Source organism: Hyla sarda, chromosome 7 (genome assembly GCF_029499605.1).
Source record: "Hyla sarda isolate aHylSar1 chromosome 7, aHylSar1.hap1, whole genome shotgun sequence".
Classification (NCBI taxonomy): domain Eukaryota; kingdom Metazoa; phylum Chordata; class Amphibia; order Anura; family Hylidae; genus Hyla; species Hyla sarda.
The window spans coordinates 196,865,317-196,885,982 of record NC_079195.1 but is presented as its reverse complement, the minus strand read 5'-3'; the positions used below and the strand labels follow the sequence as shown (position 1 = coordinate 196,885,982).

General features: G+C 46.4%; 1 protein-coding gene across 3 annotated transcripts in view; it reads left to right on the top strand.

Annotated features, from left to right (window-relative positions):
* RABGAP1L (RAB GTPase activating protein 1 like) overlaps nt 1–20,666 on the top strand; it is a 430,423-nt gene that overhangs the window by 265,534 nt on the left and 144,223 nt on the right. For all 3 annotated transcript variants that reach the window (XM_056532031.1, XM_056532030.1, XM_056532027.1), the window contains 2 exons: nt 10,971–11,084; nt 14,807–14,881. In XM_056532031.1, the coding sequence (XP_056388006.1) occupies nt 10,971–11,084; nt 14,807–14,881 (189 nt within the window). The remainder of the gene's footprint in view (nt 1–10,970; nt 11,085–14,806; nt 14,882–20,666) is intronic.

Here is a 20,666-nt window from a genome sequence, read left to right as displayed (position 1 = left end):
AATGCAATGAAATAGCACTGCATTGGTCAGTGTAAGCATTACCTTAAGCCGTCACTCCAATCCCACAGCGCTTCATATTTGGCTTTGGAACAGGTGGAATTGTCCAAACTTCTAAAATATAATGTTGATAATCCTGCATGGTAAATGTCATAAACCAAAAAAATTTATTAAAAAAAGCACACCGGAATTGTTGACGTTTTTGGTCACATTTTAACTTGGGAACAAAATGTATAAACAGTAAGTAAAAAGTTCGATATGAACCACAATGGCACCAGTAAAAATACTGCGCCGTAGACAGATAAATAAATAAGTTATAGGGGTCAGAATAGGGCAATTTTAAGTAACTGATTTAAAAAGTAGTAGAAAAATGAAACATAAGATATACAAATGGGTTATCTTTGGAATTGTAATGATCCCACAAATATTTATTTATTTATTTATTGTTAGGGGCAGGGAGAAAAAATGTAAATGCATAAGTTTAATTAAAGGGGTACTCCGCCCCTAGACATCTTATCTCCTATCCAAAGGGTAAGGGATACGATGTCTGATCGCGGCTCTCTGTGCAGCACCCGGTGTTTGTTTAGAACGCTGAGTATGGGCGGCGGGGTTGTGACGTCGCTGCCACACACCCTCAATGCTCCCTCAAGTCTTTGGGAGGGGGCGTGCATTGAGACTTGCATTGAGGGGGCATGACGTCAAGAGGGGCGTGGTGTGACGTCACGACCACGCCAGCCGCTCCAAGCGTTTGGAAAAAATGTTCCGATCGCTGGGGCAGCAGAATACTCCTTTAAATTGATTTAAATTGACATGTTAAACCGCTGTGCAGCTACCGGTTGCAATCCATGAAGCGCCTCCTCAAGTGTCATCCGGAAGTGTTACCTTTTGCTTCTCGCAGCCAATGAAACTTAGCCTTTGCTTTCTAAGCTCCTCCGGAAACTGTCTGATTAGTTGTTATGGGTGAGAAGGACATATTTCTCCCCCCCCCCCCCCCCCCAGATAGTTCATGACGATATTTCACATCAGTAATTCCTTGCAGTAGTTTACATCCTCGTAAATAATAGTTCAGCGTACAAAATGGCCTCCTCCGCTAGGTGCAAGTGACAGCAACCCTCAAAAATAGTGATATAAAGTTTGTTAGCAGACAGAATGGTTCTGGGAGCCCTTAGACACGCCATTTCATTTTTTTCCCTCTCATTTTCGGCACGTTTCCTCTGACAAGAACTAAGGCAGACAGGTAACTCTCTGAACAACGTGCTCCGAGAGCAAGAATGAAGCTCCTTAGCGCAAGTAATTGACACTTTCTACAGGGAACTATGTCTCAAGCCAGCAGTTTAGACTGTAAAGAGGAAGCAATATCTCAGCAGATCAACGTGAAGCGATCTCAGCCTGAAAATGACGGTAATTCAGGTCTATGTGATTCAATTGCAATATTACCTCCCAATGGTTGCTTCTAGAATTGCTCACAATAGGTCTTTATATATACTGCTTAAAAAATTAAGGGGAAAACATCCTAGATCTGAATGAATGAACTACTGTAATTGTATGAAATACTATATTCTTTACATAGTTGAATGTTCTGACCACAAAATCACACAAAAATTATCAATGGAAATTGTCACGATGCCGGCTGGCAGGAGGTGGATCCTCTGTGCCAGAGAGGGATTGGCGTGGACCGTGCTAGTGGACCGGTTCTAAGTCACTACTGGTGTTCACCAGAGCCCGCCGCAAAGCGGGATGGTCTTGCTGCGGCGGTAGTAACCAGGTCGTATCCACTAGCAACGGCTCAACCTCTCTGACTGCTGAAGATAGGCGCGGTACAAGGGAGTAGACAAAAGCAAGGTCGGACGTAGCAGATGGTCGGGGCAGGCAGCAAGGATCGTAGTCAGGGGCAACGGCAGGAGGTCTGGAACACAGGCTTGGAACACACAAGGGAACGCTTTCACTAGGCACAAGGGCAACAAGATCCGGCGAGGGAGTGCAGGGGAAGTGAGGTATACATAGGGAGTGCACAGGTGAAAACACTAATTAGAACCACTGCGCCAATCACCGGCGCAGTGGCCCTTTAAATCGCAGAGACCCGGTGCGCGCGCGCGCCCTAGGGAGCGGGGCCGCGCGTGCCGGGACAGGACCGACGGAGAGCGAGTCAGGTACGGGAGCCGGGGTGCGCATCGCGAGCGGGCGCCACCCGCATCGCGAATCGCATCCCGGCTGGAGGCGGTATCGCAGCGCACCCGGTCAGTGGATCTGACCGGGGCGCTGCGGGAGCGAGAGTGTAGCGAGCGCTCCGGGGAGGAGCGGGGACCCGGAGCGCTCGGCGTAACAGTACCCCCCCCCCTTGGGTCTCCCCCTCTTCTTGGAGCCTGAGAACCTGAGGACCAGACTTTTATCTAGGATATTGTCCTCAGGTTCCCAGGATCTCTCTTCAGGGCCACAGCCCTCCCAGTCAACCAAAAAAAAGGTTTTTCCTCTGACCTTTTTGGAGGCCAGTATCTCCTTTACAGGAAAGATGTCCGAAGAACCGGAGACAGGAGTGGGAGAGATAAGTTTAGGAGAGAAACGGTTGATGATGAGTGGTTTAAGAAGAGAGACATGAAAGGCATTAGGAATACGAAGAGAAGGAGGAAGAAGAAGTTTGTAAGAGACAGGATTAATTTGGCACAAGATTTTGAAAGGACCAAGATAGCGTGGTCCCAATTTGTAACTGGGAACATGGAAGCGGACATATTTAGCGGAGAGCCATACCTTGTCTCCGGGAGAAAAAATGGGGGGAGCTCTTCTTTTCTTATCAGCAAACTTCTTCATGCGTGATGAAGCCTGTAAGAGAGAATTTTGGGTCTCTTTCCATATGGTGGAAAGATCACGAGTTATTTCATCCACAGCGGGCAAACCAGAGGGCAAGGGAGTAGGGAGGGGGGGAAGAGGGTGACGGCCGTACACCACGAAAAATGGGGATTTGGAAGAAGATTCAGAGACTCTGAAGTTGTACGAGAATTCGGCCCATGGAAGAAGATCTGCCCAGTCATCCTGGCGGGAGGAAACAAAATGCCGTAAATAATCACCCAGGACCTGGTTAATTCTTTCTACTTGCCCATTGGATTGAGGATGATAAGCAGAAGAAAAGTTTAATTTAATCTTGAGTTGTTTACAGAGAGCCCTCCAGAATTTTGACACGAATTGGACGCCTCTATCTGAGACGATCTGCGTGGGCAACCCGTGAAGACGAAAAATGTGTACAAAAAATTGTTTTGCCAACTGAGGCGCTGAAGGAAGACCAGGAAGAGGAATAAAATGTGCCATCTTGGAAAATCGATCAACGACCACCCAAACAACAGTGTTGCCACGGGATGGGGGTAAGTCTGTAATAAAGTCCATACCAATCAGAGACCAAGGCTGTTCGGGGACAGGCAGAGGATGAAGAAGACCAGCAGGCTTCTGGCGAGGAGTCTTATCCCGGGCACAGACAGTGCAGGCCCGCACAAAATCCACAACATCCGTTTCCATAGTCGGCCACCAATAGAAACGAGAGATGAGTTGCAAGGATTTCTTGATGCCCGCATGGCCTGCGAGATGGGAGGAGTGACCCCATTTGAGGATTCCGAGGCGTTGGCGTGGAGAGACGAAGGTCTTCCCTGGAGGAGTTTGCCTGATGGAGGCTGGAGAAGTGGAGATCAGGCAGTCAGGAGGAATGATGTGTTGCGGAGAGAGCTCTACTTCCGAGGCATCCGAGGAACAAGAGAGAGCATCGGCCCTAATGTTCTTATCGGCAGGGCGAAAGTGAATTTCAAAATTAAACTGGGCAAAGAACAGAGACCACCTGGCCTGGCGAGGGTTCAGCCGTTGGGCAGACTGGAGATAGGAGAGATTCTTGTGATCGGTGTAAATAATAACTGGAAATTTTGATCCCTCCAGCAGATGCCTCCATTCCTCAAGTGCTAATTTAATGGCCAGTAGCTCTCGATCCCCGATGGAGTAGTTCCTCTCCGCCGGAGAGAAGGTCCTAGAAAAAAAACCACAAGTAACAGCATGCCCAGAAGAATTTTTTTGTAGAAGAACCGCTCCAGCTCCTACTGAGGAGGCATCTACCTCCAATAGGAAGGGTTTAGATGGGTCAGGTCTGGAGAGCACGGGAGCAGAAGAAAAGGCAGACTTGAGCTGTTTAAAGGCGTCTTCCGCTTGAGGAGGCCATGACTTAGGATTGGCATTCTTCTTGGTTAAAGCCACGATAGGAGCCACAATGGTGGAAAAATGTGGAATAAATTGTCTGTAATAATTGGCGAACCCCAAAAAACGTTGGATAGCACGGATTCCGGAGGGGCGTGGCCAATCTAAGACGGCAGAGAGTTTGTCTGGGTCCATTTGTAGTCCCTGGCCAGAGACCAAGTATCCTAGGAAAGGAAGAGATTGACATTCAAACAGACATTTCTCCATTTTGGCATAAAGTTGATTGTCTCGAAGTCTCTGAAGAACCATGCGGACATGCTGGCGGTGTTCTTCTAGGTTGGCAGAAAAAATCAGAATATCGTCCAGATACACAACAACACAGGAATATAAGAGATCACGAAAAATTTCATTAACAAAGTCTTGGAAGACGGCAGGGGCGTTGCACAGGCCAAAGGGCATGACCAGATACTCAAAGTGTCCATCTCTAGTGTTAAATGCCGTTTTCCATTCGTCCCCCTCCCTGATGCGGATGAGATTATAAGCACCTCTTAAGTCCAGTTTGGTAAAGATGTGGGCACCTTGGAGGCGATCAAAGAGTTCAGAGATAAGAGGTAGAGGGTAGCGGTTCTTTACCGTGATTTTATTAAGTCCGCGGTAGTCAATGCAAGGACGTAGGGAGCCATCTTTTTTGGACACAAAGAAAAATCCAGCTCCGGCAGGAGAGGAGGATTTGCGGATAAACCCCTTTTTTAAATTTTCCTGGATGTACTCAGACATAGCAAGAGTCTCTGGGGCGGACAGAGGATAAATTCTGCCCCGGGGTGGAGTAGTGCCCGGGAGGAGGTCAATAGGACAGTCATAAGGCCTGTGAGGAGGTAGGGTCTCAGCTTGTTTCTTGCAAAATACGTCAGCATAGTCCATATAGACCTTAGGGAGACCGGTTACAGGGGGAACCACAGGGTCACGGCAGGGAGTACTGGGAACCGGTTTAATGCAGTCCTTGAAACAAGAGGTGCCCCAGCTCTTGATCTCCCCTGTGGACCAATCCAGGGTTGGGGAATGGCGTTGAAGCCACGGTAGTCCAAGGAGAATTTCGGAAGTGCAATTGGGGAGGACCAAAAACTCAATTTTTTCATGATGAGGTCCGATGCACATTAGGAGGGGCTCCGTGCGGTAACGTATGGTACAGTCCAATCTTTCATTGTTAATATAATTGATGTAGAGGGGTCTGGCGAGACTGGTTACCGGGATGTTGAACCTGTTGATGAGAGAGGCCAAAATAAAGTTTCCTGCAGATCCGGAATCCAGGAAGGCCATAGTAGAGAAGGAGAAGGTAGATGCAGATATCCGCACAGGCACAGTAAGACGTGGAGAAGCAGAGTTGACATCAAGGACTGTCTCACCTTTGTGCGGAGTCAGCGTGCGTCTTTCCAGGCGGGGAGGACGGATAGGACAATCCTTCAGGAAGTGTTCGGTACCGGCACAGTACAGGCAGAGATTCACCATGCGGCGTCGTGTCCTCTCTTGAGGTGTCAGGTGAGACCGGTCAACTTGCATAGCCTCCACGGCGGGAGGCACAGGAACGGATTGCAGAGGACCAGAGGAGAGAGGAGCCGGGGAGGAAAAACGCCTCGTGCGAACAAAGTCCATATCCTGGCGGAGCTCCTGACGCCTTTCGGAAAAACGCATGTCAATGCGAGTGGCAAGATAAATGAGTTCATGTAGATTAGCAGGAATTTCTCGTGCGGCCAGAACATCTTTAATGTTGCTGGATAGGCCTTTTTTAAAGGTCGCGCAGAGGGCCTCATTATTCCAGGATAGTTCAGAAGCAAGAGTACGGAATTGTATGGCGTACTCGCCAACGGAAGAATTACCCTGGACCAGGTTCAGCAGGGCAGTCTCAGCAGAAGAGGCTCGGGCAGGTTCCTCAAAGACACTACGAATTTCCGAGAAGAAGGAGTGTACAGAGGCAGTGACGGGGTCATTGCGGTCCCAGAGCGGTGTGGCCCATGACAGAGCTTTTCCAGACAGAAGGCTGACTACGAAAGCCACCTTAGACCTTTCAGTAGGAAACTGGTCCGACATCATCTCCAACTGCAGGGAACATTGTGAAAGAAAGCCACGGCTGCTGTAGCATCACGGTCAGTTGAGACAGCTGGTGGCCTTGTTGCGCTATCTGTTGTGACTGCTGGGCGACCACCGTGGTGAGGTCGGCGCCAACTGGCAGAGGAACTTCAGCGGGATCCATGGCCGGATCTACTGTCACGATGCCGGCTGGCAGGAGGTGGATCCTCTGTGCCAGAGAGGGATTGGCGTGGACCGTGCTAGTGGACCGGTTCTAAGTCACTACTGGTGTTCACCAGAGCCCGCCGCAAAGCGGGATGGTCTTGCTGCGGCGGTAGTAACCAGGTCGTATCCACTAGCAACGGCTCAACCTCTCTGACTGCTGAAGATAGGCGCGGTACAAGGGAGTAGACAAAAGCAAGGTCGGACGTAGCAGAAGGTCGGGGCAGGCAGCAAGGATCGTAGTCAGGGGCAACGGCAGGAGGTCTGGAACACAGGCTTGGAACACACAAGGGAACGCTTTCACTAGGCACAAGGGCAACAAGATCCGGCGAGGGAGTGCAGGGGAAGTGAGGTATACATAGGGAGTGCACAGGTGAAAACACTAATTAGAACCACTGCGCCAATCAGCGGCGCAGTGGCCCTTTAAATCGCAGAGACCCGGCGCGCGCGCGCCCTAGGGAGCGGGGTCGCGCGCGCCGGGACAGGACCGACGGAGAGCGAGTCAGGTACGGGAGCCGGGGTGCGCATCGCGAGCGGGCGCCACCCGCATCGCGAATCGCATCCCGGCTGGAGGCGGTATCGCAGCGCACCCGGTCAGTGGATCTGACCAGGGCGCTGCGGGAGCGAGAGTGTAGCGAGCGCTCCGGGGAGGAGCGGGGACCCGGAGCGCTCGGCGTAACAGAAATCAAATTTATCAACCCATGGAGGTCTGGATATGGAGTCACACTCAAAATCAAAGTGGAAAACCACACTACAGGCTAATCCAACTTTGATGTAATGTCCTTAAAACAAGTCAAAATGAGGCTCAGTAGTGTGTGTGGCCTCCACGTGCCCGTATGACCTCTCTACAATGCCTGAGCATGCTCCTCATGAGGTGGCTCCTGGACAGTCTGTGGTGCAACGTGGCCATGGTGGATGGAGCGAGACATGATGTCCCAGATGTCCTCAATTGGATTCAGGTCTGGGGAACGGGCAGACTAGTCCATAGAATCAATGCCTTCCTCTTGCAGGAACTCCGGACACACTCCAGCCACATGAGGTCTAGCATTGTCTTGCATTGGTGAGGAACAGCACCAGCATATGCTCAAACAAGGGGTCTGAGGATCTCATCTCGGTACCTAATGGCAGTCAGGTTACCTCTGGCAAGCACATGGAGGGCTGTGCGCCCCCCCCCCCAAAGAAATGCCGCCCCACACCATTACTGACCCACCGCCAAACTGGTCATGCTGGAAGATGTTGCAGGCAGCAGAACGTTCTCCACGGCATCTCCAGACTCTGTGACGTCTGTCACATGAGCTCAGTGGGAACCTGCTTTCATCTGTGAAGAGCACAGGGCGCCAGAGGCGAATTTGCCAATCATGGTGTTCTCTGTCAAATTCCAAATGTCCTGCACGGTGTTGGGCTGTAAGCCCAACCCCCACCTGTGGACGTCGGGCCCACATACCACCCTCATGGAGTCTGTTTCTGACCATCTGAGTGGACACATGCACATTTGTGGCCTGTAGGAGGTAATTTTACAGGGCTCTGGCAGTGCTCCTCCTGCTCCTCCTTGCACAAAGGCGGAGGTAGCATCCTGCTGCTGGGTTGTTGCCCTCCTACGGCCTCCTCGCGTCTCCTGATGTACTGGCCTGTATCCTGGTAGTGCCTCCATGCTCTGGACACTACGCTGACAGACACAGCAAACCTTCTTGCCACAGCTCGCATTCATGTGCCATCCTGAATGAGCTGCACTACCTGAGCCACTTGTGTGGGTTGTATACTCCGTCTCATGCTACCACTAGAGTGAAAGCACCTCCAGCATTCAAAAGTGACCAAGACATCAGCCAGGAAGCATAGGAACTGATAAGTGGTCTGTGGTCACCACCTGCAGAACCACTCCTTTATTGGGGAGGTCTTGCTAATTGCCTATAATTCCACCTGTTGTCTGTTCCATGTGAAATTGATTGTCAATCAGTGTTGCTTCCTGAGTGGACAGTGTGATTTCACAGAAGTGTCATTGACTTGGAGTTACATTATGTTGTTTAAGTGTTCCCTTTATTTTTTTGAGCAGTGTATTATTTATAGTTTTTATTTTTTTATTTTTTTTGCTGTCGGCAGTCAAATAGTTTAGATTTGTTGAGCTTAAGAACTGCAGTTCCCAGATTTCCATGACCAGAAATCATTAATAATTTTATGGCATCTTGTTTCACCCAGAAGTATTTTCTTCCTGTTAAATATTTTTTTGCCCAAGGGTATTTTGTGCCGTTAACCAAGTCAGGTTGTTCATAGTTACTGCAGACAGATTCATTAAATCTTCAGTGCTATTATTGGCAGCATAGAGGTTTATAGCTTTATAATTTCATGGCTTGCTGATATACTTCATGTTATGCTGTAGTTATATACATTTTGCACAATATCTTTCACCTAAGGCAGTGTTCAGATTGCCGTTGTGCTCGGTCCCATTCTGGGTCCATTTGGCTCTTTTGAAAGAAGCCTAACAATAAGCTGATCAGAAGATAATCTGACTCTATGACCCTCTAGCAATCAGATTTGCAGCAGGTATTCATTTTCACTGTAGCGCCACCTATGGAGCATTACACGTTTCCCTGAAATAAATTACTCTTGACTTTGAAGTCCAGTGGGCGGTTTCACTTAGTGATAACGTTCCTTGTATGAGCTTGAATACAGAAATCTGTCAGTCACTTAATAGCACCGCCCACTGGGCTCCTAAACTCAAAATACTCGAATGACAAGCTATACTGAGTGTATTCCCATAAAAGTATTTATTAATCTCCTAAGCATTTCCTGCACTATAGCATGATACTGGCAGAGTTGTTTAGTGTGGCAGATTCCATTTAAAGGGGTACTCTGGCTCTAAACATCTTATCCACCAATCCAAAGCATAGGGGATTAGACGTCTGATCATAAGGGATCCGGCCAATGGGACCCCCTGCGATCTTCAGTTCAGCGTGGCAGCATTCTGAACACTGAAACCTGGGGCTTCCGTTTTTGTGACTTCTCACCACACCCCCTGCATTCCTGTCTATCGGGGCTACTATATAGCCGTCACACCTCCTCTCAAAGACATGAATGCAGGAGGTGTGGTGGCTGTGTTGGCCAGAGTTCACTCCGTGTACCGGATGACTGGGATGCGGTTCCGGAGATAGCGGGGGTTCCCAGCAGCCGGACCCTTGCGTTTAAAGGGGTTATCCACCATAAGGTGATTTTAGTACGTACCTGGCAGACAGTAGTGGACATGCTTAGGAAGAATCTGCGCTTGTCTTGGGGCTAAATGGCTATGTCAAGAGATTACCATAACACTGTGGATAGCTTTTTGTGAACTTGTATTTTCTGTTTGACTTTTCTTTTTATGACTGCAAATCCCACAATGCCATTTTCCTCCCTCCCACACATCAGCCACCCCACCCATTGAAACATAAATGAGCTGCATCCATTCAAAAGACCTGTGGTTTTCAATCAGGGTGGCTACACAGGCTCCCTTTCATCAGCTGACTAGTGAGTCAGGTCTCGGCCGCATTGCAAGCTGGGAAAAATCTGAGACAACAGTCATTTTGTATGCTGGTAAAAATAAATAGTGGAGTGAAAATCACAGAAGAATTGTGAGAAAACCGTCACACACAGGTACAGACACTATATTATGAACTACACTAACTTTACAGCCCCTGTAGCATAGTCATATAAAAAAAAAATCCTGAATACCCCTTTAAACTTCTTATTCCCTAATATATATATATATATATATATATATATATATATATATATATATATATATATATATATAGGGGCGGAGTACCCCTTTAAATAACGTGTCAGAGCTCAAATTTTTTTTTCTTTAGATATTTAGCTCCAAATCCCCTACATAAAGCCTAATAATATTTTCTGGCTACCTGTGAACACCTGTAGAGGATGCTTAGGAGTTAATGACTTACATGTTTATTACTGAGATCAATTTATAAATTGTATACGCTAATACGCTAAGCTCGTAAAGGAGTTATAAAAAAAAAAATAGTGTGTGAAATGTAATAAAATTGCCAAATCTGCAACTGCTCCTACAAATGAGTCAAATGAACTTTGTAATAGAGGAGTTAGCCATCTAATTTGCCAGCAAACAGATCTTAAGCTAACAGCTATTGATAATCAATGGAAGGCTCAGGAGCTTTTGCACAACTTCCCTATTATCTATGTGAACAGATTAGATTTATCTATGAAGCAAAATAGCTGCTATTGCAACTCTTACTTTTTGCTACCTATTTTACTTAGTAACTGAGCCTGAATGGCCCCCCAGCAAGTCTAATTTTAAATTCTGATTGAATTGTTGCAGTTATAAAATGTGACATTTCTTTCAGACATAACAGACACTGTTCAATGAAGTCAATGAAGGTGTCACTTCTCTTCCCTTGCTTCACTGAGTACAAGATAATTCATCGAGGGCCACTGGGTATTGCTGGATTTATCATGCTGGCAGAGTTTGGCTTTTACAAAATAAAAGACGATAACAGCTGCGCCTTATGTTGTCTTACCAGGATTCTACCCAAGAGAGTGTCATCAAAAGAGATATCCACCGTACCTTCCCTGCACATGATTACTTCAAGGACACGGATGGAGATGGACAAGATTCGCTATACAAAATCTGTAAGGTAAGACCTTGTCACGTGTCGGGGGTCCTGGGTATGCCGGTTCATCTGAACTAACTTTACCAATGACCAAGAGCGTTTGGTTGTCTTAAATGAGACACTCACTAACACTTTCTTTATTACCGTATTTTTCGGCATATAAGACGCTCCGGCATATAAGACACGCCTAATTTTATAGGATAAAAATCTAGAAAATAAAGATTCTGAACCAAATACAATGTAAAGTATAGGACAGTGATCTTCAACCTGCGGACCTTCAGATGTTGCAAAACTACAACTCCCGGCATGCCCGGACAGCCGTTGGCTGTCCGGGCATGCCAGGAGTTGTAGTTTTGCAACATCTGGAGGTCCGCAGGTTGAAGACCACTGGTATAGGAGGTAATACTCACGTGTCGCCCCGGAACGTCTCTGCTGCCGGGTATCCGCGCTCTCAGTCACCGCCATCACGTCGTTATGCGTGCCGACGCACGTGCGCGACGACGAAGGAGAGCACCGGCCATGCAGGGGATCCCGGCACGGTACAGATACCGAGGAGGCAGGTAAGGTCCCTCCCGGTGTCCTGTAAGCTGTTCGGGACGCCAGGATTTCACCGCGGCGGTCCCGAACAGCCTGACTGAACAGCCGGGTTAGTGTTATTTTCGCTTCAGGCGCAGCGGTCAGCTTTAATCGCCGCGTCTGAAGGGTTAATATAGGGCATCACTGCTATCGGTGATGTCCTGTATTAGCCGCGGGTCCCGGCGGTTGATGGCCGCAGGGACTGCCACGATAGGAGAGGTATTTGCCGTATAAGACGCACCAACTCCCCCCCCCCCCCCCCCCCCCCCCCAGATTTGGGGAAGAAAAAGTGCGTCTTATACGGCGAAAAATACGGTAAGTTCCGACTATAATCTCCATCTGACCTTGGCATATCTCCTTTACTTCTATACAACACTCCAGGGAGCCGTTCTACATGATATCATTTTTCACATCAGATGCTCCATCAAGAACACGGTATGAACAGATGTGTGCATGTGCGGGTTTAAGTATGCATCTAAAGACAGCAAAAAACTAACATAAAAAGGAAAATGGAAAAAAAAATGCATAAATGTCAAGGGACGTTATCCAGCAGTCCTTTTCGGCTTTGACATTGTCAGTATGGCTCAGGTTAAAATGGCTATGAATTTTCATCAGTTTTTGTTTAAAAGAATGAACCCAGGAAGCTTCCAGAGATAATGTTACTGCTTCAATCTCTTAAAGGAGTACTCTGGCAAAAATTAACTTATCCCCTATCCACAGGATAGGAGATAAGTAGCTGATCCCAGGGGGTCCGACCTCAGTGGGGAGCGTGTGTCAACTACCGGTTGACTGCTCGTGCTCCATTCATTTCTATGGGAGCGCAGATGATGCCCAAGTGCTTTGCTGAGGTCTTCTCGGCACCCCATAGTAATGTGGTTGGACGCCCCGCGATCAGCAACTTATACTTATTTTTCGCCGGAGATCTCCTTTAATGGGAGTGACCACCATTTTTTTGGGCCAGGCACAACTCATGGTCAGGTGTGGCACTGCAGGTGCAGAACAGCAGCTGTTATTTTCTAATCCTGTACAACCCCTTTAAATTCACCCTGTTGGTGGTTGTAAGCAGCTAGCACGTTATCCTTTGAGGGAATATTTACATGTACAGTTTACTGCTCATATTTTATGTGCAGGATTTGAAGCTGCAGATTTAAAACTGTGTTCAGTCATTTAGCTTCAAATCCTGCACATCAATTGCTCAAAATACTGTACTTGTGAATACACCCTAAAAAGGTCTTCCTCACCTTTATCGCACACCTATTCACAGGAATGTCCGTCAGTGGGAATCTAAAATCTCGGATGGCATTTAGACAGACAACTTACAAAAGATTGACACTGTAGTATTATCAATATAGAATCTTTATTGAAAAATTGATACAAGACAAAAATAACCCTCCCAATAACCCACCCTTTAAAATACATATACCCCCAAGAAAACAGCAAAAAACGAATGGGGAGCATCCGAAGACAATGACCTCTACATCCTGTGTCACCAGTGAGTAATAGAAAAATCACATTGTTATGTAAAAACACCATATACAGAAGTATTAAAGGGGTAGTCCAGTGCTGAAAAACGTATCCCTTATCCTTCAGATCGCGGGCCCCGGCTCGCTATCCCGATAGCGAGTGTCGACCACCGCACGAAGCGACGGCTGACACTCCCCCTCAATACATCACTATGGCAGAGTTGGAGGTTGCCGAAGGCATAGAGTTGTATTGAGGGGGCATGTCAGCTGCCGCTTTGTGTGGTGGTCAACACGCCCCCTTCCCGCGAGCTGCCGGGGCCCAGTACAGGAGATCCTTTAAACCTCACCTGGCTGGGACATGTTAGAGACTACAGATGCATCCCACCACCACCTCGACACGATTTTTGTGATATAGCGATTCAGTGTTTTCCAACCAGGGTGCCTCCAGCTGTTGCAAAACTACAAAAAGCCAAAGGCTGCCCGGGCATGCTGGGAGTTTTAGTTTTGCAACAGCTGGAGGCACCCTGGTTTGGGAAACTGTCATAAGTAATAATAAGTGCGTGCTCACCTAGCCCCGGTCCACGTAGGTCTGCCACAGATCCTGTTCTCCTTCGTGCGGTCCCGGTATCGTCTCTATCCTCCAGACAAGCAGCTGGTTCCAGGACGTTTCCTGCTCAGCCAATCACGTGGCCTGACAGGATCATGTGTCAGGCCAGTGATTGGCTGAGCAGGAACGATCTGCAATGTAAAATGGGGGTGTGGACATGAAATGGGGGATGTGACATGGGGGATAGACGTGAAATGGGGGATGTCACATGGGGGATAGACATGAAATGGGGGATGTCACATGGGGGATAGACGTGAAATGGGGGATGTCACATGGGGGATAGACGTGAAATGGGGGATGTCACATGGGGGATAGACGTGAAATGGGGGATGTCACATGGGGGATAGACGTGAAATGGGGGATGTCACATGGGGGATAGACATTAAATGGGGGATGTCACATGGGGGGATAGACATTAAATGGGGGATGTCACATGGGGGGATAGACATTAAATGGGGGATGTCACATGGGGGATAGATGTGAAATGGGGTGTGAACATGAAATGGGGAAGATATAAATGGGGGTGTGAACATGAAATGGGGGATAGAAATTAAATGGCGGAGATTGGACATGAAATTGGTGCATTTCACCATTTCTTTATTCTATCGCTACCGCATATCGAAATCGCAATATTTACCTTTATAATCGTAATCTCATATTTTCTCCCAATCTTGCAGTCCTAATTTGTAGGTACTTACGCACCAGTACAACTACCATACAAGTTGCATTCTTACATTTGCTGATAAAATGAGTTAAAATTGTGGCTAAATGTTCCAACCCTGTAGGTGAAGTTTAGGGCTCTGCTGGGTTTTTATCTCACATTCTCCTAGGTGCCCGTCTCTTATTACAGGTTCATGGCACTAGAAGACAGTGATGGATTGGTTGGTCGGATTAAGGTGTAATTGTGAAAAGCCTGACCATCTTGCGGTGGGCATTGTGTGTATAGGTAGGCGACCATGGGTCTTCAAAGTGGAGGGTAAAAAAAATAAAATCCCTGCAGAATGATACTTGTTAGAGCCGTTCAGCTGCCAGAAATAAATTCTTCTTGATCTCTTTGTCGCGATCACTCAGACCTCTATATTCTTCCCTTTCTCTTTCAGGCATACTCTTTGTATGATGAGGATATTGGCTATTGTCAGGGCCAGAGCTTCCTAGCTGCGGTGCTGCTGCTTCATGTGAGTAACAAGCAATGTGATTCATACAGCGGGGGAGGCTTTTGTGCATCTACAAGTGCTGGAAGATTGGAAACACTGAGACATTGCTGAGGATTTAACTCTTAGCATGCTGAACTCCTTATAGTCTGTGGCGGAATCACATTTTCTAATAGCGTTCAGCTTGAAGATGTTAGATTTTACTGGAGACTTTTTACAGTAAACTTCAATAGCTTTTGTGCTTTTACGGTAAAAAAAAAAAAAAAAAAATCTATTTATCTATGTCCTATCCATCCATCCAATTGCTCACAGGATACGGAAGATTGCATTTAATAGAGTCCTTATTCCAGTTCGTAGTGTTAACAATATTGGAGGTCACCTTGGAGATGTCTTTATTCCACAGACCTCATCTCTTGTTACCCAGATTAGGTTTTCAAAATTAAGGGTCTGTTCACACGGCGGAATTCCGCCTCAAATTAAAGCCCATTGACTTTTATGGAATTCCGCGCTCCCATTTCCGCAAGCGGAATTTCAAAAGGTTGAATGGGAGTGCGGAATCCCATAGAAGTCTATGGGCTTTAATTTGAGGCAGAATTCCGCAAGCGGAAATTCCACTCAGGTTTTTTTTATACAGTTTATAAAGGCAAAGCCAAGAATGGATATCAAAAGAGTCGTCTCAGTCTTTCATTTATACTCGTCCTTCATTTATGATTCCTTCCTGGCTTTGGCATTAAAAAAAACTGCACACAAAAAAACTATGTGAAAACGCACCCTCAGACGCTGTTCACACTACAGAGAATCAACACGGAATTCAAACAAGGATTTTAGTACCGGATTCCACCTTGCAGCACATTCTTATTTATTTATTGTGAACATTTCATAGCAAAACTTCCAATGAGGATTTTGAACCAATAGGCAATAGTTACATATGTACAATCATAACCTATATTGCGTGTGTACCCTTATATATAACCTTTTACTTCAAAACACAGAATTTTATCAAAGGAGAAACGAAGACACTTAATACCATAAAAATAATTATTTTTCATTCATATACATTAAAAATGCAATAAATGCAATGAGTATATAATAAAAGAATGAAAAGAGGGAGAATCTCCACTGGAAAGAGAAAAATGAGCGCAATTTCGCTTACCACTTTATATTGTTTTACTGTATTTGTTATGTATGTGTTCTCTGATTTCTGTACCATGTACTTTGTGGAACGTGGCGCCACCTATGGATACCTGTAGAATATGAGAATACTTACCTTTTGGTCTATGGTTAGGATATACAGTTGTTATGTGGGTTTATCTGGAGTGGCGCTCATTTTTCGCTTTCCAGTGGAGATTCTGGATACAGGTATCCATAGGGGGCGCAACGTTCCACAAAGTACATGGTAGAGAAATCGGAGAACACATATATACCAAATAGAGTAAAACAATACACAGTGATAAGCCGGAGCGGTGCTCATTTTTCTCTTTCCATTGGAGATCCTCACTCCTTTCATTCTTTTATTATACACTTGCATTTATTATATTTTTAATGTATATCAATAAAATATAATTATTTTTATATGATATTAAAGGGGTACTCCGCTGTTCAGCGTTTGGAACAAACTGTTCCAAACGCGGGAGACGGCGCCGGGAGCTCATGACGTCATAGCCCCGCCCCCATGACGTCACGACCCACCCCCTCAATGCAAGTCTATAGGAGGGGGTGTGACGGCTGTCACGCCTCCTCCCATAGACTTGCATTGAGGGGAGTGGGGCGGGACGTCATGAGGGGGCAGGGCTATGACGTCATGAGCTCCTGGTGCCGGCTCCAGCGCTCGGAACAGTTTGTTCCAAATGCTGAGCAGCGGAGTACCCCTTTTAAGTGTTTCAGTTTCACCTTTTGATAAAACAGCGAGGATTTAATGAGAAAAGTCCTGTTTGTCAATGGGATGACGCTTTTGATTTAGGGTACGGTCCCACGTACTGCTTGCGCAGCGGCGTTACTGTGACGTACGGTCCCGCCTCCACAACTCACTGCACACACATGGCTGCCGCACGGATAGCCGCGTGTATGGTGATTGGGGATTACGCAGCGTTTTTCCTGCTGTGCAGCAGATTTTGAGCCACGTGAAATATGCTGCGTAAGCGGTACGTGAACATATCCTTAAAGTGTCTTTTTCATTTCAGAAAACTTTCAACATGTCATAGAGACATCTGAGTTTTGACCAGTCAGGGTCTTAGTACTGCGATCAGTAGAACGAGTGGGGAGAAGCACACTAGCGTTCCCTGACTGGCAGTCACCTCCTTCCTGCAGCCCCATTATAAGTCTATGGGACGTCAAATGCCTTTCTGTAACATGTTAAATTATTTTTTTTGTGATGACAGGGATACTTTAGTAAACGTATCTTTTATTTTATTTTTATTTATTTTTTTGCAAAGAATTTTTTTTATTTTATAAGACATGTCCAACTAAAATCTATGGTCACCACTAGTCCCATCTATAGAGGCTGAAGTATAACCTACAATACAAAAAGGGTCTGAAAGGCTTTGTTAAAGGGGTACTCCGCCCCTGGCATCTTATCCCCTATCCAAAGGATAGGGGATAAGATGTTAGATCGCCGCGGTCCCGCTGCTGGGGACCCCGGGGATCACCGCTGCATTACTGCGCTATCATTACTACACAGAGCGAGTTCGCTCTGTGCGTAATGACGGGCGATACAGGGGCCGGAGCAGCGTGACGTCATGGCTCCGCCCGTCATGACGTCATGGCCTGTCCCCTTAATGCAAGTCTATGGCAGGGGGCGTGATGACCGTCACGCCCCCTTCCCATAGACTTGTATTGACGGGGGCGGGCCATCACGTCACTAGGGGCGGAGCCGTGACGTAACGATGCTCCGGCCCCTGTATCGCCCGTCATTACGCACAGAGCGAACTCGCTCTGCACAGTAATGATAGCGGGGTGCTGCAGCAGCGATCCCCGGGGTCCCCAGCAGTGGGACCCCGGTGATCTGACATCTTATCCCCTATCCTTTGGATAGGGGATAAGATGTCTAGGGGCGGAGTACCCCTTTAACTTGATTTTTGGGGTGCACCGCTAAATGTACGCAATTGTATATCAGGCTAAGATAAGTTTGTTTTCTTTTCTAAGTTTAGACCACTTTTGTTATTTTATTTTTTCACTTACCTAAGGTTAAAACAACCCACTGAAAATTTGGCACATTTGTGGCATACAGAGTCTCAATCTGGGCCACACCCCTTCCTGCCATGCCACGTCCTTTTCTGTTAAGCCCCACCCCTCTTCAAATGAGCTGCAGTTTTTGTTCTTTTTGGTGCACCTTGTTTCTTATTTGCTGTGTGCCACGATTCTGGTGCATTTGTGAATAAGCAGAAGATGTGCATCCATCCAAACCTTATAGCGGGACATTTAGAGGGACATTTATCAACGTTTGCTTATGTATTCCTTTTTTTAGTACTTTTTTCTTTACTTTTTTTTTGCTTATGTGTGACTTATTTATCAACTGCTTTCAGCCTGTTGATAATTTTCTTTCTAGTAAGCAATTTCTTCTTTTTTACTTTGGTAGTAGCTTTTTCTGCTCCATGTTTGAGCTGGAGTAAATTTAGTCAATTTTTAACCTCGTTGCGACTTTTTTTTTGCGCAGTTGCGACTGTCGCAGTTAATAAATACCAGACTACCCGTAGTCCATTTTAAAATTATTACTTCGTAGTTACGTTTTGGAAAACTTCCTTTTCTCGCTTTCCAGTCAAAATGTCGCACGAAAAATCACGTAGTCGCAGGTGCGACATTTTTGCGACATTTTTAGTAAAGAAAAATAAACTAAATGGCTTGATAAATGACTGTCATAGACTAAAGAAGTTGTCCGTACTTGACATAATGCATTTGTGGATACAATTCTAGTGCAGCAGCCTTGGTAAATCTGGGCCACTCTACCCAGATGACATCCACTCCCTTCAAACAACAACAACATATTAGTAGTATAAAAAGTAACTATAGTAGAAATAAATAATTGTTTCCTTTCTACCTTACCCTCCCTTTTGTTAATAGGGGGTCACACTTGTCACTGTCAGCACTGAACAAACATATGGTAACACCTAGTTGTCAGTTTATTTTTACATTTCCAGGAGGAATAACAGGGGAACACTACAACAAAGATTCTCCAGAAATGTTATTTTATAGAGAGTACATGTATTTACTATACCAGATGTGTCAGAAGAGTTGACAGGTACCCTTTAAGGCAGTGGTCTCAAACTGTGACCCTCCAGATGTTGCAACCCTTCAACTCCCAACATGCCCGGACAGCCAACGGCTGTCCGGGCATGCTGGGAGTTGAAGTTTTGCAACATCTGGAGGGCCGCAGTTTGAGACCACTGCTTAAAGGGGTAAAACAAAAATAGAGAAAAAGAAACACAGCCGCACATCCACCATTTGTATTTTGATCTAATTGCTTCTCAGCATAAATTCAAACACTAACAGGTTGTTAATATACATTTTGATTGAAAAGTACAAGCCCACTCGCCACGTCAAGGCCACCTATTTAGAGTGGGTCCCTAACCCAACATTGGCGTAGCGCCGGGCGGCGGCCACCACCACCGCAACACAATGCCCACAGGGTGAGCGACCCAGTGGCCAGGCAGCCCCATTGCTGCCCGACCAAGCCCCCGGCTCCGGGCCACACTACCCCACAGACAAAGCATCACAGAAACAATGACCGCCGCAGTGCAACCACACCAATGTGAATACCTACCAAGTGCTCCCTGCCAGAGGGCTGGGAGAATGCTAAAAGGGGTACTCCGGTGGAAACTGGTGCCAGAAAGTTAAACAGATTTGTAAATCTGTCTTAATCCTTCCAATACTTATCAGCTGCTGTATGCTACAGAGGAAGTTCTTTTCTTTTTGAATTTCCTTTCTGCCTGACCACAGTGCTCTCTGCTGACACCTCTGTCCATTTTAGGAACTGTCCAGAGTAGGAGCAAATCCCCATAGGAACCCTATCCTTCTCCAAACAGTTCCTGATATGGACACAAGTGTCAGCAGAGAGCACTGTGGTCAGACAGAAAGGAAATTCAAAAAGAAAAGAACTTCCTGTGGAGCATACAGCAGCTTATAAGTACTGGAAGGATTATTATTTTTAAATAAAAGTAATTTAAGGGGTACCTGTACAGTGGAACTTCAGCTTGTTCTTCATACGGCATAGAGAGAGACGTTCCTTGCCGCAGTATAGTTGCCATACCACCCCAGCAAGTCCCGTGCACAAGCCCGTTTCTAATAGGACTCGTGCACGGAACTCACAGGGCGTTTTACGGTTGACTGGCATCCTGACCGCTCAACATGGACTGCATCTCCCCTTATCATATCTGAAGAATGAGCGACAGTTCAGCTTTACAGGCACCCTTAAAATGATAGATATTTGTGAAAAACCAGGGCCCCCCATATTATATATCCCTGTATGTGGTGGAGACAAAGCTAACCATATACAAACAGGACTTGCTTTTACCGCCAGTATCCCCTTTGTATAGCTGGCACGTTCTCCTATCCTTTGTATATAATTTTTTTTTAATTGGACTTTGAAGCACGTTTGCTATGTTAGGACTGCTGACAGACCAAGAAAAGAAGCCGTGTCGGAGAGGCTGCCCTTGTGCTTGGCACATCCTGAATGTTCCTTTATTTGTATTCAGCTTCTTTTATAGATGCAGCTAGTTTTTATACAGAATACAATCAGCTCTGCAGACACTGAATATACAGGCGGGAGACACAGAGCTGGCACCAGTGCCCTCTCATAATATCTTTTATTATTATT